The 19,919-nt window shown below is 33.5% G+C and overlaps 2 protein-coding genes and 2 non-coding genes across 4 annotated transcripts; 2 read left to right on the top strand and 2 right to left on the bottom strand.

The window, feature by feature from the left end:
• The first annotated feature begins 4,842 nt into the window (after positions 1-4,842).
• On the top strand, positions 4,843-4,914 carry TRNAG-UCC (transfer RNA glycine (anticodon UCC)). The gene has a single exon. It is a non-coding gene; the product is annotated as a tRNA-Gly (tRNA).
• Positions 4,915-10,185: 5,271 nt separating this feature from the next.
• TRNAP-CGG (transfer RNA proline (anticodon CGG)) lies at positions 10,186-10,257 on the bottom strand. The gene has a single exon. It is a non-coding gene; the product is annotated as a tRNA-Pro (tRNA).
• Positions 10,258-11,345: 1,088 nt separating this feature from the next.
• On the top strand, positions 11,346-12,406 carry LOC143559484 (pollen-specific protein SF3-like). Its single transcript, XM_077048052.1, has 5 exons — positions 11,346-11,556; positions 11,665-11,761; positions 11,860-11,900; positions 11,973-12,062; positions 12,140-12,406. The coding sequence occupies exons 1-5, from the start codon at positions 11,416-11,418 to the stop codon at positions 12,404-12,406; spliced, it is 636 nt and encodes a 211-aa protein (XP_076904167.1). The 5' UTR covers positions 11,346-11,415.
• Positions 12,407-14,670: 2,264 nt separating this feature from the next.
• On the bottom strand, positions 14,671-16,591 carry LOC143559472 (telomere repeat-binding factor 1-like). The gene is made up of 6 exons (XM_077048044.1): positions 16,430-16,591; positions 16,131-16,342; positions 15,943-16,027; positions 15,258-15,341; positions 14,823-15,182; positions 14,671-14,742 (listed from the first exon to the last, which is right to left on the bottom strand). The coding sequence occupies exons 1-6, from the start codon at positions 16,577-16,579 to the stop codon at positions 14,728-14,730; spliced, it is 906 nt and encodes a 301-aa protein (XP_076904159.1). The 5' UTR covers positions 16,580-16,591; the 3' UTR covers positions 14,671-14,727.
• Between the last annotated feature and the right edge of the window lie 3,328 nt (positions 16,592-19,919).

Below are 19,919 nucleotides of genomic sequence, written 5' to 3'. Positions count from 1 at the left end.
TTGATTGAAGTATTTGAGACCATGTTGTGCTTACATGTATAATTTTCCATTTAATGTTTTATATTCTAGTTTAGAATCACTGCATTTAACAGTTGGTAACTTGCTGCTAAAATCCTGAAGCAAGAAGTTTGTAACGTATAATCCTGATTTGGTCTGTTAAAAACTTAAACAAGCATCTTACCGTCTTCCAGATTTGGTCGGTTATGCGGGTTCAGTAATTGCTCCAGCTTGATGGTAAGGCTTCAATTGGTACACACAAGAAATAGGCCTCTTCTATCCATATAAAGGACACACTGAGCATTAATATCCTCCTCTATTAGAATTTTTTTTGCTGGTACGTGTATTATATTAGGTGATACCCTGCCCGACTACCCAAAATATACTTAGCTTTTTCTTTTTACTTTTATTTTTCCTTCTACTTGGGTAATACATGTAATAGAGTGTGTGATTTACCAAATTTTGAATTTGTTGTAGTTAAAAGTTTACTTTCCTATAAACTTACCTTTAATGGAAAGTTTTTGGTAAATGAAATGGTAAAGGATTGGGGGCTAAATGGCGATAATTCGAGTTGTAAGTAATTGTTGCATTTGATATCTGTTGATTGATAGCCGTTGTATGCGCTATTGCGGACCAACAAGTAATAAGGTAAATGGTTGGGTTCGCATATAATAAATAGAAGTTTATAAATAGAGTAAAGTGGTTTGGCAAATAATGCGAATTTAGTCTAAAAAATTTATTTTTTGCATATAGACCCTCCACGTTTCTCAATTCTTGCCAATTACATCCAAATCACTAACTTCGTTAACTCAGGGGTAGACATGTCTTTTCATCCTGTCTTTATTACATGAGTATAGTGCCAAAATTGTCCCTGAAGTTTAGTCACATTTGCGAATTTCGTCCAAATATTTTTTTTTTTGCAAATAGACCCCCGATGTTTCTCAACTGTTGCCAATTTCGTCTAATTTGTTAACTCGGTCTTAATTCAATGTTAACTCAGGGGTGTTACTGTCATTTTACATATTTGTTTACATTGTTATTATTATTACGCTGAGCTAAACCCCTATATGACTAAAAATAAAGAAGAATAAACAAACGCATACTATATTGGATTCAAACATAAGAATCGTTAAGTGTTATATATGTCATCGAACAAACACATAATAATAATAATAATAATAATAATAATAATAATGTAAATAAACATGTAAAAGGACAGTAACACCCATAAGTTAACGTTGAATTTAGACCGAGTTAACAATTTTGACGAAATTGGCAACGGTTGGGAAAAATTGAGGGTCTACTTGCGAAAAAAAATATTTTTGGACGAAATTCGCAAATATAATCAAACCTCAGGGACGATTTTGGCACTTTACTCATATAATAAAGAAATAGTGAAAAGACATGTCTACCACTGACTTAACGATTAAATTTAACAAGGTTAGTGATTTGGATGTAATTGGCAATAATTGAGAAACGTGGAGGGTCCATATGCAAAAAATAAACCTTTTGGACTAAATTTGCATTAATTGCCAAAACCACAAGGACGAAAATGACACTTTACTCTTATAAATATTATTGAATTGTTGCCAGTTACTTCAAATGCTTTTAATTGACTCACCAGTCACCATTGTAGACTTGTTTTAGGGTATGTCAGGTGGAAAGTGATGTGGCATATGGGCTATATGACAAGGGCATGCACATCCTATGTTAGAAAACCACTGACACGTTTTAGTATGTGTTTTAGAGTGTGTGAGGTGGATAATGATGTGGCGTATGGGCTATATGACAAGAGCATGTACTTCCTATGTTAGAAAACGATATGTTTGGTTTTAAAGGTCTTTAACGCTAAAATCTATAAATGTTTTGAAATTGATTTAAAGTCTTCCGTTGTGTAAAGAATGATGAAATGGTTTAAAAGTCTGTCGTTGTATGTGATGTGTAAATTCAACATTGGCAATGACGATTGCAGCAACTGATGTATATCGGGTCACCAACTCGTTTGGACTTGAACGGCACCCACTGGACTCAAGTTGGATCATATGGTGCTTCGTTATGGAGGTTAAAAAAAAGTGGTCGTGCAAGAACGAAAGCCCATGGTCACAACCTCCACCATCATCGGTTTAATTATTAATTAAAAGTTTTACTTCCTTATTTTATCAAGCTATTTTTCTTGTTTTATTTAAATTCCTTAGTATCAGGACGTACAGTTATTTCCTTTTACTTTATGTACGGAAGTTTAACTTTTATGAGTTAAGGTGTATGATTATGATAAAATTTCTTTGGTTAATTTTATCAAAATGGATTTTGAGTTAAAGTTGATTTTTTCTTTGTTAGCTCAATTTTGGCATCTTGAGTGGTGATGTTAGACATGATTTCTTAGGCGGGGTGGTGAATCTGTATCTTTGGTTGGTTATCGCAAACCAACGGCTTATTTTGATGGTATATCTATATCCATAAACGAGTCGTTGATCTATCTGTTTTATTTATCATTTAAATTTTCAATCTGTTATCGGTGATTACTGGTGATTTGCTATCAGCAATGTTCTTGAAAGTTGTTGCTATTTTGTTTGAAGCGCTTGAATTGTTTCACACTTATTAGGTATTTGGTTGATGGAGTAATGGACTTGTTTTTTTTTTAAGTACTTTTCGGCTATTTGGTTAATTGGGTTTATAAGAATTAATGGAGTAATGGGCTTAATTGCTATTGGCTTTACAAGATTACTCTTTAATGTGTTAACTAGGATAACCCGTGTTACACACTGGTGGAAAGCATTTCAACAAACAATATAAAATATAAACTATGCATTCAGTCAATACAAATATTTGACATAAGTTTTTCACCCTCAGATGTTACGAAAGATGTTAAACTATGTCTATAACATAAAAAAAATACTTTATAAATAATACAATAAATAAGAAATAATATAACATAAATGAACCATTAGACCTGAAAAAAAAATAAAAAAACACATATTAGTAAAAGATTTTATAATATTAATTGAAAACTAAGTTTACAAATACATATCAGCTTTAAACTGTGTCACATTAAGTTTCTGAAAATCTCTTTGTAAACAGTTTTATTTATTTTTTTTAAATGTTCCTAATTGTTCTAAAGAACGTTTTTTCTTTTTTCTTTTAGAGTGTTTTTTTATAAATAATTTTTAGAGATATCTATATTTTTATAGCATTTTTCATGTCATTTCTTAATAAATAAATAAATAAAACTTAAAGAACATTCGGTTTGATCACCATTCACCGGTTCTTCTTCTTTCCTCAAGAGTAAATTAAATCATTGACAAGGTGGTTATTAATTGGAATGAATAGACTTAATCATGGAGTTAATTGCATTAATTTGAATAAATAGATTTAAATGAAACAGAAACTTAAAAAGAAAGACATACATTTGACAAGGTGGTTATTAATTGGAATAAATAGACTTAATCATGGAGTTAATTGAATTAATTTGAATAAATAGATTTAATTGTAGAATTAATTGAATTAAATTAGAATGCTGATTTTAATTTAGTGGATTAAAAATAATTGTGAATATGTGGAAATTATTGATGTGGAAATGTGATTACATGGAATCCTATGTGGATAGGCTAGAATAAGGACATATGGAGAGAATCATCTTGCTTTAATATATTAGTAAGATTAGTTTATTATAATGATTTTGTAACTAACTCAAGTTATTTTATAAAAGGGAACAAAAATAAGATGGATGAGAACACAAAAAAAAATCACTAAAAAAAATCATAACTCAAAATTTAATAAAAAAATGAAAAAAGTAAAAACACAAAAATGTTTCAACCGTCTTTTTCGTTCTAAAAAAAAGATACAATGTTAAGTGAAAAAGATCATTGTGTCTTTTTGTTTAGGGAAAATCTCATAGAATAGTAACCAACTTTCAAAAGTGTTCCAATTAGGTCACTGATGCATATTTTTTCCAAATCGGGTCACTAAATCTTCAAATCAAGTCTCACCGATTTTTATGTGTGTCAAGAAAGAAATGGATGTTAAATTTAAAATTTTTAAAAAAACGTTAATTATATTAAAATTTAAAAATAAAAAATAAAATTCACGTGGCCACTCAACGTCAACTTCAAAAAGAAGATAAAAAGATTTCCTATGTGAAACAAAAAAGAAATTGGCTAAAAAAACATGTTAAAACTTTTAATTTAATCAAACACGAAAGTTGAGTGATCTAATTTGAACACTTTTTAAAGTTGAGTGACCTAATTGGAACACTTTTGAAAGTTGGTTACTATTCTATGAAGTTGCCCCCGTTTATCATTGTGTTTTATTATTTTCGTCATTGATTGTGTTTTTTTTTAATATTGTGTTATATTACTTAACATTGTGTTATATTTTATTCGGTATTGTGTTATATTTTGCGATCTATTGTGTATTTTTTTAGTTATAATTGTGTCTTTTGTTCATTTCGTCATTGTGTCTTTGATCTTGGCATTGTGTCTTTTCGTCATTTTTTTTGGAACGAGAATGGCGGAGGAAACATTTGAGTTTTTTAATTTTTTTTTTTCGTTTTTTATTTATATTTTGAGTTTTGATTATTTTATTTATTTTTTTTTGAATTTTTTGCTGAGAGGACATTTTATTTTATTTTTTTGTGTTATTTTGTATTTAAACTTTTCTCATGATTTTCTATCCGTAAAGCTTCAAAATCTTAAAATTTTACCAAATAAGGTTTCCCTTTTTAGGTGTGACAAACCATTGAAATTTTCGGGATTTTTGCTAACTTATAAATAAAACTGACGAAATGAATTTAAAGTATGATTTAGATCTGGAGAAATTAATATCCGAGCAGTGACAGGGAAAACAACAGCGTTTGTAGTCCAACGGTTAGGATAATTGCCTTCCAAGCAATAGACCCGGGTTTGACTCCCGGCAAACGCATGATCATTTGTTAATATAATTTTTGCCTTAATGATTTCATCCCAACATTATTAACCGCTAAAATTACAGCTTGAATCTTTTTGTTTGGCGCGAAATTATGAAATAAAAATGTCAAAACGATTCTAGTTTTGTCTGGTTGCTACATTACGAATCGGCCTCTTCAAACCATCTGCAGGCAGACGCCTTTTAGTTGTCCGGCTACAATACAATACAATACAATATTGGTATAATATGGATATGCGTATGTGCTTGACTGCTTTAATAGGACAATAACTTCTAAAGTAGGAACACTTGCAAGGATGCTGTTAGATTTAGAAATGTATTATACGATTACTAAAACAATCTCATCGACTCAGAATAATTTAAAATTCATTTACTTTCTGTTCATTAAAAGGCAGTAGTGTTTACATTGACACTGAAGGCAAATGGGTTAGCTCTTTTTGGATAGCAAAACTAAGTCGTTTAAAAATAACATTCATAGATCGTGGTTTCCTAGGCTCCTAGCGCCTGAGACCGTGGAGCTACTTAGTCGTGTCCAACGGGTCATGAATAGTAATGTTATGACTCCACGGCCTATGAATATTATTAAAATTTTAAAATATCTTCTTAGTATGGACCTTCTTAGTACGCAATTTAAAAGAGGTGGCGGCGCAACTTGTTGCCCGTTTACCTACCCTCTATTGTAATTGGATCCTTTTGTTCACTATTATAAAACCTTTAAGACATTTTGAGTATGGACAAAAATGCCCACTTATTTGTAACATCATTCTTTACTGAATTTATAGTAATTTAGTTGGTGCAGTTGATTGAAAACTTACAGATTCCATCAATGCACACAATAAAAATAACTGCTACCACCAAATGCCCATTGATTGCAGCTGACAATTTAACTTTGTTTATATCTTTTAAACTATAAGTGTAATCACTTTTCTCCTTTTTTTATTTTTTTTTATTTTTTGTTTTTGTTTACAATCTTGTTTAGAATCACCGCATTTAAGTGTCTGTAGGTTGAGGCTACAATCTCTGATGCAAGTCGGTCTTGGTTCCTTTTGGCTTTCATTTGCTTATGTGACCTTTGCAAACTAAGATCAATGTATTGCTACCAAAATATTAAGTGCATTGTTTTAGTTGTCTCAAACTAAGATATATTCAACTGCTTTGATTTTGACTAAGAAATCTAGGGCCTTGGTGAAAGCAGAAAATCTTTATAATGTTGTTAAAGTAACATCTAACAGCAGCAGATTGAATACACCAAACATAGAAGTGTGCTTATGAATAATTGCGTGTTTAAACGGCAGCTATTTTCTGAAATAATAGGATCACTTTCCAAGTCTTGGTTTATGATTGCTTATGCTTGTACTGTAGTTTCATCTGTACCTAAACATAATTTCTCTTTGTGCTGAATTTATTGACAAAGGATTTTGTCAGATCTATAAGCATATGCTTGTGGCATATAATCTCACTTAAATAGATAGATCCGTTTCAAAAAGTCTTCAGTTGGTTTCAGTCTACATTAGTATTAGTAATAGGAAATAAAATAAAATATTGACTCATACATTTTTTAATAATAAAATATGTAGATTTTGTAAAAGAAAAAAAAGGGGCATTCCGAGAATCGAACTCGGGACCTCTCACATCCAAAGCGAGAATCATACCACCAGACCAAATGTCCAGATGAACATTTTGGTTGTTTAGTTCTTTCTAATAAAATTGAAACACAAGCACAAGGTTGCTTATGTGAGAGGTTGTTCCTAAACAATAAGTACATAATATTGATATTCTAATAACTACATTTATAATTGGTGAAAAAAATAGTTGTATTTTTCCATTTTTGTAATTAACGTTACTTTTCCATTTTTTTTAATTAACGTCATATAGAAAATGGGAGGAATAATAGGGTTAACTGTTAAGACATTGGCAGTTACCGGCCAACTGTCGCGTCTCTTCTTCAACATTAATAGGGTTCCGTGTATGGCGGTTACCTGCGAACAATCGCATCTCGATCTTCATCAACCATCGCATTGTTTCTCAAATAACTGATTAACCGTCAACGGATAACCGCCACCACTCTCACGCCTATAAATCATCGTCACATCCAGCGGTTCCGGCGATCACTCCTAACTTTTTATTATCACAACCGCAATGATGACATAAATAAGAACACCAACCACCGTTTTTTCCGTCGTTTGCCACCGTTACACACCCCACCGCCACCAAAAGTCTCCGGTCATGTTTTCACGCGTCTGAACATTTCTGGTGAAGTACAGGGCAAAACGTTGTCGGTGAAGGTTGAAGTCAGTTGTGACCGGAGTTTCGGGAAATCGCCGGAACTCTCTCTCTCCCGTCAGCAATCGAATCTCACAAAAGAAATAAAAATTAAGGGAAATATGTTCGGTGGTGTGCCGTTCCATGATTTTAAACCCTTTGTGGCTCTATGCCATCTGGTTTTGTACAACGGTTACACTGACAATGCATCGTCTCTTTGCATGTGTATGATTAGGAATGATTTGTCACACCCCAACCATGACGGAAATGTAGGGGCGCAACCGATTGTTCATCGCACACGACACTATTAAGTTTCAATATTTAATCAACTTATTTAAATTCATAAAAACACAAAGAGTCACATAACTTGTTTATACAATAACCGAATTCAAATCATAGTAAATAATATATTGTTCGTTTTGCTAATATCCTAATAGTCTCGATAACGTTTTTTCTTCAAGTCCTCGAGTCAACCTAAAGTCAAACCTGTAACATTGCATAAATAGATTTTGTCAACACAAAGGTTGGTAAGCAATTTCATAGTTTTTGAACAATAGATATATAATATGAAATTCCACAACTTGTATACAAAACAATAAATAATAGCAACAATTTAGATAAACGAAATCGTTAATAAGAATACGTTAACGACACCTTTCTATAAGGGGATGCCAGATATACTTAGATTTATGAATCAACCATCCAAAAGCGGTAAACACATTAGCACTTAAGCATATAAGCATATAATCACCAAATCGAGCATTTATTTAAGTAAAGTATACAATAAAGTTTGTGGTTTAAGACTCAAGTATAAATCATTTGGATTTGAATAAGTTTGCAATGTCACCCCCAAAATATAAAAGAGTGAAAACGGGGGATGAAAGTACTCACGTTCAAGTAATAAACTTGAAAGATTTGATGATTTGGAGATTAACCGGAACGATGAGTTTAACGAACAAAGCCTAAAGGAGAAGAAGTCTTGTATTAGAAAAGTTGTCTTGGAAGTCTTTAAATGATAAGAAATGTAAACAATTTAATATTTAAAATGTAAATATTTAAGAAATTATAATAATAATCCTTTAAAAATGTAAATTTGCTCGAAACCGGGTTAAAGTATCTAGCCCTTAATTTTACTCAACCTATGTTAAGTAATAAGGTGGGTAAAAATGCAAGAAAACAAGTCCCTTCTTAATATAGATACTAAAACGGGTTTTAACGAGTGTTCGGGTGGTTGGTTCAGGTCTTGGTGACTTGACCAAACCCAAAGTCAACTTTCCCAAAATAATAAATGTATGAGATAACTCAATAAATCTTAAAGAGACTTAACCAAGTATGTAGTTCTTATTGTTTTAGAACTAACAACGTCCGTTAAGCGAATGTTCGGTTTAATCGGTCCAAACTTTGTTATAAGATCAAGTTGGATTCAATATTTCGAGTACTTTGTGAAAATAATTAAAATCAGTTTATAAAGTATTTTTAAAGAAATATATAAGCTTTAATGGTTAAAAACACACATGTGTGTCTTAAGCGAGTAAACTTGGTTTAGTTCGGTTTGGTTCGGTTTTTATCTTGGAATAAGGCCAAGAATGGTTACCACATGTCCAAACATCATAGAACTTGTAAAATAATTTATAAATAATAATACCAAAGTTTTACATATAAAAAGTCAACAACAAAGTCTTTAAACGAAAGTTCGGTTTCCGGTTCGGATCTTGTTTGGGATAAGACCGAGGTTAGATTCTACAAACCCATAACTATGGAACTAATTAAAATGGTTTTTAGAAACTCAAATCTTACATAAAACATGTTTATACAACTATTTAAACAAACTAGTAAACAAGAGTTTGGCTTCCGGTTTGGAGCTATTTACGGAATAACCGAGGCTAGTCTCTACAAACCCATAACCATGAAACTCAAAATGTAAAATAGAACTAAGATGAGCAGAAGTTAAACAAGTATAACAATTTTGATGGTTAGATGCGGAAAATATATATAATCAAGGACTACTACGAGTCCTCCATGTAGCTTTGTCTTATGGGCAGGACACTTAACCGACCGAGACCGGAGAAATGCCCACCGAATGTACAAAGGGTGCTATTATATATATGTTGTATAACAATCTTCAAGTATAAATAAGTATTAACAAGTTGATTATAATGTAAGACTATGGTCAGTTTGACTTTGGAAAGTCAAACTGCCAAAAAAATATGAAGAACACCTTTGAATGCTTGAGAATTGGAAGAGAAAGATATGAATGAGCAGGAATTAATGAAGGGGATAGGGGTGTATATATAGGGTGGGTTGAAAGGGTCAAGCATGGAGTGTGATATCAAGGTTTGGATGCAAGAGGAGTCAAGGCAAGTCACAAAACAACAAAAAAAAAGATGGGGCTGCTGGTCTGCTGCTGATCTGCTGCTGGTCTGCATGTCGGTTCGCGTCCGGAAGTTCGTTTTTGATGTATCTTGAGCGTTTTAAGTCCGTTTTCGAATCCGTAAAAGGGGTTTTTCAAATTTGACAAGCGGAAATGTTTTAGTAACATAAAATCCAATATTTTATATATTTGAAATGTTCGGGATATAAATCGGGTCGGTTTACAACATAAAAACAAATACAAAATAAATACAATTTGACCCGAAATCGAGGGATGTCACATGATTGATCCGTGCTTAGGTTTAATCGAAAATACTTTCTCTACGTCAAAAGCAAACAATTAATTTGTATTGCTTTAACTGGCGCATTATAAAACCAAGGGAAAGGGAAATTAATTGGGATGCAATGCTTATTTGTTGCAACTATTTTGAAGAGTTCGTAAGACAACATAAGTGTTTACAAACACGAGTAACAGTCCCATAAGGTTCGAGATACGAACATTGCCGCAACACACAAAAATTTCCACAAGTAAAGGTACTGTAATACTATTGTAAAAAACAAACACTGCCAATTAAATTCCCGCGGGTTAATCTTGCTAGTTAATATACAAAAAGAAAACAACTCAAATATTACTTTGGGGCATTCCGAGAATCGAACTCGGGACCTCTCGCACCCGAAGCGAGAATCATACCACTAGACCAAATGCCCACCTTTAGTTAATAATACTTTATCATTATAAAGTAAAAAGTTGCAGATTTTTATTTTTGTAAAAACATTTATACACGATTACGATCCTCTCTGTGGCTGTGTATAAGAAAAATTATAATTTATGTGTAAATTAAGTACATAAATATAAAGAAACAAATGTTTTCTCAAACAGTGGTTATTTTTTTAATAAAATTTATCATAATTTAATTAGCTATGAATATAGCAACATACATACTTTAAAATGTATAATCATGGCTACATGGGGAAAAATTAAAAATATCAGATCTTAATATGAATCCGTCATTATATTTATGGTTTGTATTATACATGTTTTTTTTTCTTTTTTTCCCCGGAAAGGCAAGTTATGTAAGCTAGCAAGGAGCTAGATCACAAAGGAAAACACAAAACATCAAGAGTTCTAAAAACAACTAAATCATAAGATTAATATGAGACCATTTGTTGGAATCAATAGTAGTCAAGGCGTTTCTATTGATCATCCAAAGTAACCTCAAAACCTTAACATCGTCCACAATTTCAATTTTGGTAGGGTTGTACAATAACAATGTCATTAAAAGTGAATTCAGTACGCACCCGCCAAAGACTTCATAAAGCACTGAGATGAATAGCATGGACAATGTTTATGTATATTTTATTATTACTTTTAAAAATATCTTGTATGAAAAAGCCCGAGCATTTTATTCTCTTTGAGTTTAAGTGAAACACTTTCAATTCTGTTTATATATATTTATATAACATGTATCCTTATTTCTATATGGTTGTAGATATTTAGGACACCGGAGTTAGAAAACATAATAACTATATAATTCAGAAAATTTATACTACCATTTTTCAGTTAAGATTTTAGATTTTTTAAAAACCATTTTATTGATCTCATAGTTTTCTAATATTTCTAAATATATAAGAGGAATAAAAGGAAAAGAAAGAGGAAATGCTTGAAGATCGGATAAAAGCATTCATGGGTGGTAATCACATTTTTATTTTCCTTAATGTGCTGCATTCCACACACCAACAATTTTCCATCTCTTTTAAATGACATGAAAATCATAATTCAACCACAAAACAATAAAGGAGTTTCTTCGGGGTTCTTTTTCTTGCGTTATTTTTCAAATAACAAGAGAAAAAGAACTCTTTCAAAAAATGAATAAATCATTCGTGGGAACAACCCAAAAATGCTCGGTTTGCGAGAAAACTGTGTATTTGGTTGATAAATTAGTAGCTAATCAACGAATTTATCATAAATCCTGCTTCAGATGCCATCACTGCAACAGTACCCTCAAGGTATAATAATATTTTCTATTTGATCCGACCTATATATATAATGTAGATTATAAAATAACTTATTTGTAATCTTGTTTATATATAATTTTTCTCACCAAAATTTTGCAGCTTAGCAACTTCAATTCTTTCGATGGAGTGGTTTATTGCAGGCATCACTTTGATCAGCTCTTCAAGAGAACTGGCAGCTTGGAAAAAAGTTTTGAAGGTTTTTATAATTTAATAATAATATTATTATTAATTTTCAAAAATAGTAAGTTTTTTTACATAACACACTATTTCTACTTGTATGCTGTCATGCTTTAGGAACACCAAAGATCAAGCTAGAAAGGACTGTTAGTCAAGAGGTATTAACTTCCCATTTACTATTACTGTGATTATATTTGAGCCTATTATTCCACGCGCTTTCTTTTTACCAGGTTCGGAGTTCAGCCAAACTCTCAAGTTTCTTCGAGGGTACCCGAGATAAATGTCTAGCGTGTTCCAAGATCGTTTATCCAACCGAGCGGGTAAACCATACATATTAACTACCATTTTGTTTGGCGACGAGTTTTTGTCACTTAACTATATTATTTGAATAATATAGGTTAAGGTGGATGGAACTGCATACCACAGAGCCTGCTTCAAATGCTGTCATGGAGGGTGCACAATAAGCCCATCAAACTACATTGCTCATGAAGGCAGGCTCTATTGCAAGCACCATCACATCCAACTCTTTAAGAAGAAAGGAAACTACAGCCAGCTTGAAGTCGAAGAAACTTCTTCGGGTGAAACTCCTGATGAATCAACTCCTGAACCAACTCCTGCTGAACCGGCTCCTGAACCAGCTCCTGAACCAGAAGTCCAAACTTGACCCGATTAATAACTCGATTTGATTTGGTTTTATTGCTTTGATGATATCTTAAGTGCCGTGTTTAAGAGCGAGCCAGCTCGACTAGATCAAACGCTATTGATCGAGTATTTTGTTTTTGTCCAACACTAGTTTGTGTTGTATTCATGATCTAATAAATTTGTTTCACAATACTTATTGTGTGCATAAGCATTTTCTCTCTTATAAATACTTACATTTCAACATAATCACCTCTTTTTTACATGTACTTTCCATAATCAAATTCTTGTTCACACAAAATAAATTAATTTATAAAAATTTAATTAAAACTACTATGATAAACATATACTTCATTTATCTTAAAATGTTGTATAAAAATTCTGTTACAAAAGTTAACAAAAAAGATGTACGTTCAACTGTGATTTTTGAAGATAAATGATGAAATTAACATGTAATCTTACATAAACATAAAGGACTTTTCCTGTAGTTTTGTCTTTATTTACAAACTCGGTTTTTATGATAGTAATAATTTCAATGGAGACTCAAGTTCGAATCCCACTTGTGTCACTTTTGGGTGGATATTGGCAACGAAGGATTTGGGCTAGACCTTGTGCAAAGGTTGTCAGTTCGAACCATGAGCTCACCTGGGTTTTCGTCCCACAGTGTGTTACTGTGTTACGCTAGAAAGTTCTGCTCTTGTGGTGGCACAACGACTGCCAAGTGGCAATCGGCCGTATGGTTTTCCAGGGGAATGTCCAAGCCAAATTCTGAAGCCAGCGTGGACCTGGTTAAAATAGCATAGTCTGGCCAAAGTGGGGCATCAGGGCTCTCCAAATTTTGGAGTGCGATAGCCTAAAAACATGAAAGTCGCCGTTCTAAAAAAAATAAAAAAATTAAGTAGTTAACAAGGTGAATCATATTGTGTTGAACATACTACTTAATATCTAATGTCTATAACACAATATTAAGTTTATCAATAAAAAGAAATGATAAAGCCGAAGCTACTAAGTTTAATTGTTTAAAAAAATCACATAGTGTATTTTTTTTATTAACAGGTTTAATATAATTTTATATAGGTGCCTAATTGCCAACGCTACTACCCTTGCAATGCTTAAAGATTAGACAAAGTTGGTCGTTCTCTTTATTTGAAAAAATATATATAAATTTCGCACTATTTTTCCTTTATTTATTTTAAAAAAACTACATCTTATAATTCTATTAAATCATATTTACATTTCTTTTTATTTAACAAACCATCAAGTATGTATTTAATTACACATTTTCAATTAGGGGTGAGCATTAAACATGTTTGCTCAGTGAATGCCAACCAAGTGGCCAGTCCGGGACATGAATATGTAAACATATGGGACCTGAATATGTAGCATATGGGACGATCTTCAGAATCTATAACTGTAGATTAATCGGTTCCGATCTGGTCCAGGCCAATACCCGACTGCAAACTAGTTCTATAGATGCAGACTATAAGACCAATACATATTTTTGGTCCTAACTGATCAATGGCATGTCCCAACCCGCATAACCCAAAACCAGATTACACATAAAAAGGTCAATCCTTGTCCTAGAAAGTGGCCATATCCCGGGTCCGGACGCTGACCAACAAGCACCCCTACTTTCAATAGAGGTTTTAAAATTTTCATTTTCAACATCCTTACCATCTGGTACATGATCCCGCAAGGATTGAGTGGATAAGTCGGACCAGCCTGTTTTACCAATTTCGTGGTTCACCAGTTTTGCACTATTTTCAAAATCACTGGAGGTATTAGAACTATAAAATGAGAACGATGGTAAATGCTTATATTACATACACTGATACACACAACGTATTCCAAATAATGGAAAAAAGTATACACATTCTGAGGTTAAACGACCAATTGACCGAAACGTTAAAACCGACCTATGAACCGAGATAGCTGGATCTCAAACTGGCCAACCAGCTTCAATCTGAACAGTTCGATCAGTTCCAACGGATTTAAACATCCCTAACTTTAACACAAGAACCAGTAATTCTATGTTTCGCAAAAATAATTTATTTGTCTTATTTCCATGCCTATAACTAACTCCACATTTCTCAAGCAAAACGCCCAATATCACTGTTAATCTACAAGACTACAACTCATAATGTAAAAATAAACAAAACATTTATGAAATCAAAACATGTCATCATGTTGACAATAAACAACAACAGCAAGCAATATTTTATGATATCTTACTCTACTTGTTCAATAAAAAACCACCAACCAAACGTTGATTTACCAGTCAAAAGGAATTCTGGTTTTAACAAACTATAACTTAAAAGATATTTACACCTGCAAAGCTCTTGTCTGTCAAGCACGAATCATCTGCAACAGGTAAAACAAGTCAAATCTATTTTTTATAAAAGAAACTATTAAACTACGCAAACAAACTAACATTGTTTTACCTGCCTTTGAGCGGCTCTCCCTTTGAGAGTCTTCATTGCCGCCTCTGCAAAGGCTTGTGCAGCTTCTGCATCAGCTTCAGCTGCCTCAGCCTCCCTTGCAGCCTCTTCTGCCTCGGCTATGGCGGCTTCCGCATCTGCCACCGCCCGAGCAGCGGCAGCAGCTGCCTCCTGCGGAGTCATACTCTTCATCTTTTGGAGCTCTAAATCAATCTGACTTTTTGTAGGAACAGTGATTTCTTCCTTATCAAGCCTCATGGCACTAGAACTGCCCTTCTGTTTTCCCTCTAAACGTAACATTGCTGGCAATTTTTTGTTGTCGGGTGTTGCGTTCGATGATGCAATTCTGTATTTGCGTTTTGTCTGCAACATATTAAAATAATATAATCAAGAGTTGATAAATGTTATTTAATAACAGTCATAACAAAAATTATATACCTTCACAAGTTTGCCAATTTGAGTCAGAAATTTCAACTTCATAGACAAAAGTCTCTTGAAGTTTGGAGGTGCCCAATATTGTTCCTGCGAAGTTGAAAAAAAAAGGTAAAATCACAAACATTTGTAAACCATAAATTCAAGATTCATGAGGTTTGATTAACAAAAAGTAGGGTTGTAAACGAGCGTAAAGCTTTAACAGAACAAACGATCGAACCCAAACATTTAACCAACATGGTTTGCTTGTTCTTATCGTTTGTTAAGAAAATGAACACGTCTGTGTTCGTTTATGTTCATTAACAGTATAAAGAAACGATTCAGGAACGAACATAACAAAACACAGATGAACAAACGTAACTGGGCTAATACTAGTTAAAACTAATCTGAAGAACAATGTGTTGGGTTGAAGAAGTTATTGAAAGTATACCAAGTTTCAACCAGCCAAATTTTTTTAATGAATATATTAAGTGACGTAAACAAACGAAGTTAACAAACATAAACTAACAGAAACGAAGATAAACGAACGAACATAAACGACTTTAAAAGAACGAACATTCACTAACATATATGAATTTCTTGTTCAAGTTAATTAGCTTATTAAATAAACGACCATACGGTTTACGAACTGCTCACTGAAGGTTCGGTTCGTTTAAAAGCATTTAATTATATCTTTTTAGATTGTAAGTACCTCAATGTATGTGCCAATAGTAGTCTTATTAGATCCACCAGGCTCCTTCAAGTTGTTTATTGCCTCAATTATTAGATTATCCAACCTGCAACAGTACATGAAAGCATTTACGATATAGCCATTGAGATTATTAACAACCGTATGCAGGCTACAATATTAATGGCATAAATCAAGAACAAATGTGTAACCTTATCATAGACCTTTTGGAACTACCAATCTGTGGGGACCCACTAGAAGACGGAAGCTGTCTACCATCACCTGAATCTTCATCACTTTGGTCACCCGTTAGTGCCAGCGGGTTGTCATCTTTAGAAGCATGTTGCGCTCGTTTCATAGCCAACCGAGCCTTCTCCCTTGATCCCCATCCATTCGCCATTACGCTCATGTTCCTCCACTTGTCCTGATCCAAGTAAACATTTTTTTAATAAAAAGATGATTGTTGATAATTAGATGACCATAAATACAATTCGAGGTTAAGGTTTCAAACCTTAAGATCCACATTGGAACGCAAGTACAAAACACTGCTAAATTCGGGATCTTTGAGAATTGTGCGCCATTTTCCTGCTCCGTGCTTAACAACTCCAGCTTTCAAAGCTGCTTCTTCTTCAGCTGTCCATTTTTGCTTCGGAGCACCCATCAGTAAACTGATGATGAAAATGTTCTACCTGTATACCATGTTTATCATATCAATAACTCTTAATCACTAGATTTGATGATGGCTACTCGTTAGAGAATTCAGTAAAACCACTTAAGAAAATCAAGTGACTAAATATAGAAAACGCACAACTGTTAACGGAAAGACATAAGCATACATGGCAATATTGAGTTAGACTAAAGCTTAGTTTAAAAATGCTTGTATAATGCACATACGATTCCATGATGCAGTCTAAATTGCATAATATATTCCCTTGTATGATGCAATCCGATGATTGCATTATGAGTTCCTGCATAGATTACTTCTATTTTATGCATAGACTTCTTGTACATAGAGCCAATAGACTTAATGTGTTACTGTGTTTAAAAGTTAACAAGTTAAAACATTGGAAATTCCATATATTCCCGTCTAAGCCTGCAAAATTACATATCTCCCCAAAACACAAGTTTTTCAATGCATAATGTACAAAGCTGATCAAGCATGATTTAGAGAAATATGTAACTTTGCAAGTTTAGTAGCTTTTTAATAACATATGCCTCGCAAACGCAAAATGCATCTTACTTTTCAAAACCAAAAACTAAAACCTGCGCACTAAATGGTTATTTTCTTAAACAAGCCAATAGTTACAACTTGTCGCTCACATACAAAAAATAAATTCAACTCCATAACGCAATCAGCAGATTATCAATGTAAAACCAAACTTATAACCTCCAATCATAATTCAAAACTTCCATATCGATTAGGATCTGAAACCTCACTCACCGAATAACAAATTACTATCCAAATGCAATCAAACTCTGCTAGCTTAACAATTCAACAAATCCAGAAGCATCCGAATTCAGATCGCCTCATCTGATAATCACACAATTCTTAATTGTAAATCTAGGTCAAAACAGTACCAAAAAACCCTAATTTAGACAAATTTATACAAAATTGACCAAAATTTCATAAATCCTAAGCAAACATTTCCAGTTAACCAATCCGATTGTGTATAAATAACATAACAATTCGTGTAATTGAGTAAAAAATTCACCAGAGAGGAAACCGTTTGCTGATCAATGGATGAGTTGTTGCATCAGGAAGAAACAGGTCATGATGGAATATAATTGATTGATTTGGGAATTAGGGTTTCGGTTTCGTGCAGAAAAGGTTTTGTCGTAGACAAAATTAGGGTTTGGAAATTGGATTGGATTTGAGGGCTCATTCATATCTTTATTATTATTATTTCTTAACCAAACGCCAATGTGATGAGGTGGCGAATCAAGTTATCCAAATAAGGTTTCGGGTTGAGGGCATTTAACCCGATGTATGGGCTCTTGGGCTTGGCCTACTTTAGTAAGTTACTGGATTTATTTGGGCTATTTCTGGGCTTAGGTTCGTGCTGGATTGCTTTGGACTGTTGGTGAGTATAACCAACAGACTGGTGCTGGCCCAAGACCGACTAGCGAGAACCGTTTTAGCGGTTTTGGAACTGAACCTGTTTGTTTAATAGGTTCCGGTTTGGTTTCGATTCAATTCTGACAGTGCTGACCCGTTGCACAACCATACTTGGAATTAGAGGTGTAAAAAAAACAGGTTTGAGACCGGTTCATGGCAAACCGACCCGAATCAGTTGACAAGCAAACCGGTTTTACTCAAATCGGTTCATGAACTGGCCCTGACCACTTGTTTTGATACCAGTTCCTCTTTTGAACAACCAAACCAGTTTTAAAATCGGACCGGTTTGAGAGAAACCGGTTCTAAACCGAACCGAACCGGCCTGGACCAGGTTGACCTCTCTTGCTCCTATACTGTTACTATTTATAAAATTACTAACAAAGTTATAAATGTAACTTTAATGTTGTGTTAAATGAGGTTTTTAGTTATTTATGAATTATAAAATTTTATTTACCATTATTTATGTCTCATAAATCCATAAGGTATGCTATTACATATATTATTATTAAATTTAACTTTTTTTGTTGTATTCTTTTAACCACTCATGTATTACACGGGCTATATCCTAGTTATTTAATAGAGTAAACTGCGGTTTTTGTTCCTGTAGTTTGCTCTATTATGTGGTTTTAGTCAAATAGTTTTAAATTTGCGATTTTCGTCTCTGTGGTTTCATTTCAATTGCAATTAAACCCAAATTCACTAATCCTGTTAAGTTTGGTAGTTAAACCCATCAGTGTGTCCTTCACGTGGGAGGCAATTTTTGTCATTTTTCTCCCCAAATAAACCCCAGTTCTAATTTGCAAGCCCCCTCACGTAAGGGGCTGGGGTGCGTTTTGGGAGGGGGGGGGGGATAAAACTGCCCCTCGCGTGAAAGGCACGCTGATGGATTTAATGGTTAGACTTTACGGGTTTAGTGAATTCGGGTTTAATTGCAAGTAAAATAAAACCACATGGATGAAAATTACAAATTTGAAACTATTGGACTAAAACTGCAGATTTGAACAAACCACAAGGACGAAAAACACAGTTCACTCTATTTAATAAAATAAACCCATATGCAAATCCATATGATGTGAAGTTTGAATTACTCCACCAACATAATACGCTTTTATATACTCTTGTCATTGAGGCGATATGAAATAGGGTTTTTTTTTAAAGACAGAAGCAATCACTTGACGGACCTACACACAAAGGATAAGGATCGACTGCCATCTATAAATTATTTTTAGTGTTATTTATACCCAAAATTGAGTGTTCACTATTTTAATTGTTTGCCTAGCTAAAAGTTTCAAATTGGCTAATAAAAGTTTTATGTGAAACCGAGAAGAAGTTCTAAATGTTTTAAGTTTTTGAATGTTGAACATCATCATCATCATCATCATCATCGTACTCAGTATATCCCACCAATAGCAAAGCTATGGTAGGGTCTGAGGAGGGTAAGATGTAGACAGCCTTACCTCTACCCCATAAGGATAGAGAGGCTGCTTCCGGTGAGACCCCCGGCTCGATAGTAGTTTTGCATCAAGCCTTGGACATAAGGCACATAGCACTCAATCATCGGGACACCGGCTGATCGGTGCATGTACCCTTGTCTTTCGGCTATCAACGCCACTACATGATGCCTGATTAACCGTCCGTCACTTTTAACGTTATTTTCACGAGATTAGTAAAATAACGTCAAAATTAGTGCAATTTCACTTTTGCCCACCCGAGGGTTCACACATATATACATCATATGTGCGCACCGCAAGCAGGGCTTTTAATGTTGAACATGTATACAAATATTGGTGTGCACACACATTAAGGTGTATATGATTACAATATGATTATAATATAGGTATTCATGTCTTTCAATACCTATGTTTAATGTCTTATGGTTATGATC

This window comes from Bidens hawaiensis, unplaced genomic scaffold (genome assembly GCF_021521415.1).
Source record: "Bidens hawaiensis isolate Kalapana, Puna unplaced genomic scaffold, B.hawaiensis_p1.1 tig00019922_1, whole genome shotgun sequence".
Taxonomy (NCBI): Eukaryota; Viridiplantae; Streptophyta; class Magnoliopsida; order Asterales; family Asteraceae; genus Bidens; species Bidens hawaiensis.
This window is presented reverse-complemented; position numbering and strand designations above follow the sequence as displayed.